Below are 8,060 nucleotides of genomic sequence, written 5' to 3' on the forward strand. Positions count from 1 at the left end.
ACAACTCCAACACTGTGTCACCATTCCTGGAAAATGGACCAATTCCCTTCCCTTGTCTTGGAAATAGCTGATCAAAAAAACGACACATTTAAAAAAATTTTTTTTTAATTCATTTTCTTTCCCAGTTTGTTGACACCTCTTACATTCACAGGCAACTGCTCAAGTGTATTGGGAAACACAGTTGTGTATTGTGCAGTTGACTGGCCTGATGGTGGTGGTGCTCTGGCTGGGATGGAATGCTGCTACGGGGGCTAAGATGAAGACGAGTCAAAGAAATTGTCAGCTCACAGGTTAGCGAGCAGCCAGTCCAGCAACTGTTTCCTGGCCACCTTTCCCACGGCTTCATCCAGTTGCCGTTCCTTGGCAAACTTCATGACCTCTTGAAGAAGACCTCCTACACTGTACCCCTTCTCTGCTTTAGCTGAAACCTGAGGAAGCTGTGGGGAAAACAGAGCTAGTGTGAGCTGCGTGATGCTTTTGTGAGGAAAGACCTGCTGGACAAAGTGAACTAACACCCTTCTACCAGCCAACCCCTCAACCCTAACCTCCTCACCCACACCACCACCTTCCCGCTCATGATTCTAGGATTAGGGTACAGCATGTCATAGATCCATGACTAGAGGCTGCTGACACATCTTTCCTTTTTCCTTGAACCTTCTCTAATGTCATAGACCAAAATGCCGAAGATACTTTATTTTTTGAGCTTCAAAAACACACTCTGAAATTAGTTGTGTTCATTAAATACTTTTCACCAGATGCTGGACCCTTCAGTTAGTCTGTGCTGATTGCTAGGTCAAGGTTTGGGGTTGCCATTCCCCCACCTCCCTAAAAAAGTGTGAGACTTGGAGTACGGAGGATTGTCTGGCCTTGGCTCCTGGACTGAAAATAAGTTGGTTAAGTATTTGATGTTTCTGGAATCCATCTAAAGCAGGAAACCCAGCTGTCAGGTAGGGGTGTGTGTGTGAGAGAGAGAGACAGAGACAGAGAGAATGTGTATGTGTATGTGTATGAATGTATGAATGCTGGCCTCCATGGAATCTGAGGAGCAGGGCCAGGACTAGGGTCGGCAAGTGAGGCAACTAGGGCATAAAATTTAAGGAGACAGGACTCTCAGGGCACTTGCAGGACCCATGAGTTTGGGGGAGGAGCATAGGGAAAATAGTAAGAGACAAGTTTCAAACTGTTTCTGGTAGGTCAAACACAAAATTAGTCCATGATACTTCCAACACCTCAAGAGGGAGGGAGGAACTCCATTTTCCTTTTTTGTTCCCTCCTCTGTAGAGTACTTTGGCAGATCTTAAAACTGAAAACATGAGACTTAATCATTCCCCAATGTTTTACCAGATAGTTTGTCAAAAGGGTCACTGATGAAATGCGTTAATCTCACTCTCCTCCTCTTGGTGGAAATGCACAGGCCTTGAGGTGTCCACTTAGCTAGTGGTTCACCATTTTTGTGTCTTTTTATGAGGTGAAAGTAATTCATGAAGCACACGGTTAAGAATAGACTTGAAACTAGAATGATCTTGGGCTCAAAGTACAATGCTGCCTCCCTGCCTCTGCCCATTCCAACTTTCTTTTTGTGCCTTAATGCATTACTTACCTTTTCCAGTTGTCCATCCTTATCTCCCATGAAGTAGAGCATGGGCACTTTAAACTGGGAGGCTGCAATCCACTGCAGGACAGCCTGGAGCTGCTTCTGCAAGCTATTTGTAGAGCACTGATATTGACAATTACTTCATGTCCAAGAGAGTCTTGATAGTTCTGTGGCATTGCACTGCTGTGAATGCACCTGGTGCCCCTGAATTGGGCTTATCTGCCGAGGCTGCTTGTTCTTCCAACTCAGCAAGGGCTGCCCCATCGTTGCTATACTTAGCCATGATAAGGCAGAGCTTCATCACAGATTCTACCAGTTTATCTATAAATTGCCAGTTCACTTGCTTCATCCCACTGATAAAGTCAAGTTCTTGATGGTCCTGGCATTGTTCTTCCCCTTTGTCAGATCTCTTGGACATGTAAGTTGCTTTGCTTGCCCTGGGCTCAGAATGCTTGTTCTCACCTTCGCATGGATCCTCACATTTGAAGGGGTTCTCATTAAGCAGTTTCTGAATGAGCATTATAACGATGTTTGACATATCCATTTTCTGGGAGTCCAGGGGTTGGTTCTCCTTTTGACAGGTGGATGGTCCAGGGGCTCTGTGAGATTCTAGGTGTTTCACTGAAAGTGCTTTGGCACCTTGGCCACCTCCCCACTTTTCATATTGAGTACTCTGAGCCATATAGCCCATAGTGGAACCAGGACAGTCTTCTTCACATGTATCTTTCCTTAGTCTGCTGGGTCAGATGGTACTGGATCAGCTTAAGGGCAGAGACAATCAGGTCCTTGGCCAGTGAATCTGTGGAAGCACTGATCTTTTCTCCTTTCTCATCTTTATTGCTGCATGCTTTGGTAGCCACCTTGCATGGGTTTCCTTGCTTTTGGTTGCCAGATGGTCAGCCCTCCTTGAGAATGTGTTCACCGACTTTCTCAGCACTAGGCAGCGACTTGCATGGATCTGATTTCATTTTGTCTTTGTCCCTCCCTTTCATTTCAGCTTTCATGGTGGAGAATTCAAGACTCTGGTTCCTGCATTTGGGATCATGGGACCTAGCTTTTAAAGATGCATATGACAGACTCTGAGACTTAGTCTCCTTCTCCTCACCAATAAGTGCACTGATCAAGTGCTTCAGCATGGCCTCCATGATGTCTGCAGCATTTTGTTTCCATTGGTTGAACAGATTTCTCTTGACAGCTGAGACAAAGTCTGAGTCAGTCATCAGGACCCCAGTAATATTATGCAGGTTCTTCATGCAGGAATCAATCAAATCGGACACAATCTCCTTGGTGTGCCTTAGCAACACCCTCTTCAGGACCACACACGCTGGAACTGGCTTCCCAGAGCTGTGCACTTGCAAGGTCTTCATGACAGAGACCATCATGTCAGATGCCACCTGATTTGCATAAACCATGAGCCCCTTGCTGATGGAATCTGCAAATTCTTTGCTCTCTCTCTGGGACATCTGTTTGTCTCCACTTTTGCTCTTGTTGGATAATTCACTATATAGAAAGCTTTTCTGGCCACCTTCCCTGGACTTCTCCTCAGTGCCACGCATTTCTGCAGCGGTCAGTTCCACAGCTTCATGGGCCATTTCAGAAGCAATCTTGCTCACAGCAGTTCGGGGACTGATTCTCTCTTTATTCCCAGGGGATGGATAGATTGAATGATGAAGACATTTGCTTCTACCTTCCAACTTCTCCTTGATTTCCTTATGGGCATCTGGATTACCAGAGAAGATAGTCGGTTGACGTAGAAGGAAAGGTCATCTATAGAACATTCTCCATCAGGGGAAATGACTGCTCTCTGAGTGCTAGGAGGTTTGGCTGGAGGAGCTGAAGGACTTTGATTATTGTTGGTGTTTTTAGCTGCTGCTATTTCTAGGCGTAGGTTTTGAGGTCTGTTCATCAAATAATCTATGTTCACTTGATCAGCATAGACGCTGTAGCAGTTCTCAGAGGATTCTGTGTGATATTCGCCCTCTGTGTCTTCTACTTTATGTTTACAGGTAGAGGTTGAGGGGCTCAATGCATGCTTGGAAACCCAAGGCATACTTCTGGAGATCACTGAGAAGCCAGTTGAGGACACTTACGGGATCAGAGGGAGCTTGTTTGAAAAGGCACACAGATCCCTCCGTCTAAAAAAAGAAGAAGACCTATCCATAAGAGTTTGGGTAGGCTATTTCTTTCCCTTATTTTACTTAGAAGATGTATCAGATTAGGGATTTGACCTTTTAGAGTTTGTATGGGAACATAACATCCAGTTATATCCATTAGTACACATTCAAGCAGAAGTGGCAGCAACAAAAGTTCAAAGTATATACATGTGTATACTTAACTATACACAAGTGTTATCAATATATGTCTGCCAACTCATATGAATATGTCGTATCTCAATGGGTCAAAAATGTGTCAGTGTGTCTGTTGTGTGTGTATATATGCATGGAAATATAGCAGTTAACATGTGTGAACATCTCAATAGATGTGAGAATGTGCCATTCTGTTTTGTTAGTGTGTGAAAATGCACCTCTGTGTGTGTGTGTGTGTGTGCATATGTGTGACTGTGTCTAAGCATGTGTAATAATGTGTTGACATCATTACCTATTGTATATGTCTACTGTATAGGCTGACATGTGCATGTTAGTATGCATATTTGTACATGTGTGAATGTCAAAATATGAGTGTCTATGTCCGTGTCTCTGAATATGTAAATGAGTCAATTTGAGTAATCTGCATATATGTGTGTATATAAATTCACTAGTATGTATCATGCAGCTATAAATGCATTTATATATGTTAAAGCATAAATTCATATATAAACACACTCATTAATATAAGATACAATTTTAATATATTAATGTATATGTATGTTAAAATATGAGTATGTGTAAACAGGTGATTGTATAATGACTATGTATATTCATAAATTGGGTATCAATTTATGCTATATTTATATGTTATGTCAATGCTTGACCATGTGTATGTCAATGTTGTACATACCCTGGTATTTGAGTATGTGTGTGAGTAGGTGTGTTATTGCATTTGTGTCAACAGTGTATCAATGCATACAAACAAGTGCATTAGTAAATATGTGTCGCTTAGTGTAAGTTTGTGTGTATGTCAGCATGACTGTGTATGACCATATATGTCTTTGCATAGATATGTATATTTATAAGCATGTATACCAATAACTGAGTCTGTATGGTCACTATGTTTTGATCAAGTCTTATGCATGTAATGTGTGTGAATGTATGTTCATGCATTGTGTAATATGGGTGTTTATGTGTATTGTGTGTGGGCATGTCACTGCATCTGATGCTGTATGACTTTGTATATATTTGTATATGTGTGTCATTATTTATGATCAGATTAAGTTTGCTACATCAATGCTTGTGTGTGTCAATATCAAATGTAGCCAAGCATGTATTTATCATTGCTTGTATAAATTTTTTTTGTAAATGTATATAAATGTATATGTTGATGTGTGTATCATTTTGTATAAATTTATATGTGTATATGCCTGTAACTGTGTATGCCCATGTCCAGATATGTGTATATGTACTATATACACATATTCCACCCAACACTAAAGCCGAGCCCTCTGCTCCTTCTATTGCTTCATCTCCTCTCTTTTCACTGAATTTCTAGAAATGTGAGGTCATAATAAAGTCAACTTTTTGCAAACGAGCTTAAGTTACAATCAAGCAGATCTGCATTGTATATAGGAAACATGGACTGCTTTTCCAAAAATCAATGCCAGGTATAATTTATCCCTTTCTTAAGACGCCAAAATTGAGTTGGCTATACCCAAATAAACTGAAAACTCTTTGGATACTGTAATGTAAATTTGTTTTTCCTTCCTTAGGGGCCACTCCTTTCACTCCAAAGGAGTCTGGGGTCAGAAATAATGTTTTGGTTATAATATGAGCCTAGAGACACAGAACAAGAAACATTTGATTCCTGTGCATTAAAGTCAAATATCCTGTCCCATTACCAGCCACTCCAGGCTTGTAGGCATGAGAGGGTGACTTGTTGTATGCTCCAGTGCCCTCCCAAAGCCAGAACCCTAACAGATATAATTTTGGATACTTAAACAAAACCAAAAGGAGTTTGTATGTCACAGTGGCATGCAAGTCTAATTTCTTCTAACTTTAAGCTACTCAACAGCCTAGGTAATCTCTTAGACAACAGGGTAAGGACGAGGCACTCAAATTCTTGCTGGTTACGGATTGTCTCTGCTCCATACCCCTCTTTCTTCCTTGCTGGATGCTGGGTAATGTGGGGCACACAGGTCCATTACCAACCAGCAAAGAACATTACAAATAATCTTGCGTGATTCTGATTGGATGGGTAGCTGGAAATCAGGAGAGGGCATTCTGAGCCTCTGTGATTAGTGCCATTATTAAGTACCTGGGTGTTGAACTTACTGTGGTCTTGAACTTAGGCCTGTGTTCTCTAGAATGTCATAGTATTCAAATTGATGAGCCTGTTTGACAGTAGTTGTCTTACCATGTCTGATCCAGAGTCTGCAGACTCATCATTGAGCTCTGAGAATAGAAGTGGTGGAATCGCAGAGGCTAAGTGTACCTTAGACTGGTCTTTCTTCTCAGTATCCTTGATCACGATAACCTCTTTTTCTTCCAGATTTCCCAGGTTTAAGTTGTCTTCTGAGCTGGAACCAGCAGCATCCTACGGAATTAAATGGTGAGATTCTTAGACAGTTGCTTTTGGAGATTTCTCCAAGCTGCCCCGCCTAGGCTATTACTTCAAATTGTGAATGTTATGACTTCTTTTTTTCTTTCTGCAGGAGAGGTAGGCTTCTGAAGCTATCTAGTCTTTGAAGAATGAGATGACATTCCCTCCACAAATTACTACTCCCCACTCTGAAGATGCTCACAAAACCATCAGTCTCAATAACCATATTCATCACCCTTTGGATGGGTTTAAATAAAAATAAAAAACACTTTTCTGACATGCTGTCTTCCATGTTTATCTCTATCAGCCCTACCAGCAACTTAAGTGGCTTCTAAAATGAGACTTGATATAAGAGTGATAGTAAATTCAGAACCAGGGATCTTGGGCTCATGAGAATGCTGGCTTTCCCCCTGAGTCCCCTCCACCTTTCCCCTCTCTCCCCCAACATTTTCCATTCTTCATATTTCACTGATAACCCTTCTCAGCAGCTTCTGACCGATTCCGACTCTGAGCAGAGAATACGCACCTTGTAATCTTATCTTCTACATTCAGGGTGGACACATCGACAAAACATATCTGCATCAAATTAGAAGGGTGAATTTAGAAAAACTCTAGAGAAAGGGGCATAATTTCTCTTTCTTGAAGATGATAATAGCACCTACCTCAGAGGGTTCTTGTGAGGATTAACTGAGACACTATATGGAAAGCATGTAAAAGCAGATTTCCTGGCACATAGCAAGTACCCAAAAAATGTTAATACTATGATTGTTAGGCAGACAGAATCTTAGCATTAGTAATTTCTTAAAGGAGAATACCAACCTCCTGTCAGAGCGAGGCCCAAGGCAATATTCCACATGTATTAATTGAGAAAACTGAGAAAGAGAATGGCTTGCCCAACTGACAAAAACTTAAAGTGGAGCTTATATTAGAACTCAATTTCCTGGCTTCAGTTTAGGGCACTTGCTACTACACTAGGTTTCTCAAAATTTATTTATTATCATTAAATATAGCATATTTTAAGTAGTATTGGATATAAACATTTCTGCATTTAATATGCGAATTTATTTGTGCATTAGGGAGAATATATACTAGAACACAAACCTGGGATATTATGGATAAATTCTTGCATGCTTGCAATTTTTAAAATGTAAGTCATTTTTAAAACATTGTAAAAATACAAATTAAATAATATATGTGTGGCATTTGAACATGATTGAAGACTGTGAAGCCCTATGAAATTACTCGAAGTTTGGGAAACAGACCATGAAGCATTTTGCCCTCCTGAGGGGTCCTAGGGTAACATTGTTAGCTAGGCAATATTATTATGACTTAAAGGTCTTAACTAATAGGGGCTGGTTGCTAGGCAACCACCACTCCTCCCTCCCCTCAGGCTCCTCCCCAGCCTCCCCTCCCTAGGTCCTTTACATCACACCACACCCTGCCCCTCCCTTGATTTTTATCTCTGTGTGATGTATGAGCACGCTGGCCCCTGACAGACCTTGTTGAGTTTGGTTGCTTGGAGAAGTCATGGTATCATCGTCCATTAGTTTATCTTGGGTCCCAGGGATATCTATACTCATATGCCAATTTTTCCTACTCCTCGGCATGAGTCATTTTTTTTTTTTTTTTTTTTTTTTTTTTTTTTTTTTTTTTTTTTTTGTTTATTTATACTTTAAGTTCTAGGGTACATGTGCATGACGTTTATATCATGTATAACTCCCCAATGCAATCCCTCCCTCCTCCCCCCTCCCCATGATAGGCCCCAGTGTGTGAT

The 8,060-nt window shown here is 41.1% G+C and overlaps 1 protein-coding gene across 1 annotated transcript in view; it reads right to left on the reverse strand.

Moving 5' to 3' along the window:
• Positions 1-232: 232 nt before the first annotated feature.
• The window catches only part of AKAP4 (A-kinase anchoring protein 4), a 23,743-nt gene continuing 15,915 nt past the window's right edge, over positions 233-8,060 (reverse strand). Inside the window, 8 exon segments of the mRNA XM_033201402.1 lie at positions 233-437; positions 1,601-1,722; positions 1,725-1,805; positions 1,808-2,322; positions 2,324-3,311; positions 3,314-3,626; positions 3,628-3,729; positions 6,179-6,280. Of these exon segments, the coding sequence (XP_033057293.1) occupies positions 285-437; positions 1,601-1,722; positions 1,725-1,805; positions 1,808-2,322; positions 2,324-3,311; positions 3,314-3,626; positions 3,628-3,729; positions 6,179-6,280 (2,376 nt within the window). The 3' untranslated portion in view covers positions 233-284.

Source organism: Trachypithecus francoisi, unplaced genomic scaffold (assembly GCF_009764315.1).
Source record: "Trachypithecus francoisi isolate TF-2019V2 unplaced genomic scaffold, Tfra_2.0 Lachesis_group6, whole genome shotgun sequence".
NCBI classification, from domain to species: Eukaryota; Metazoa; Chordata; class Mammalia; order Primates; family Cercopithecidae; genus Trachypithecus; species Trachypithecus francoisi.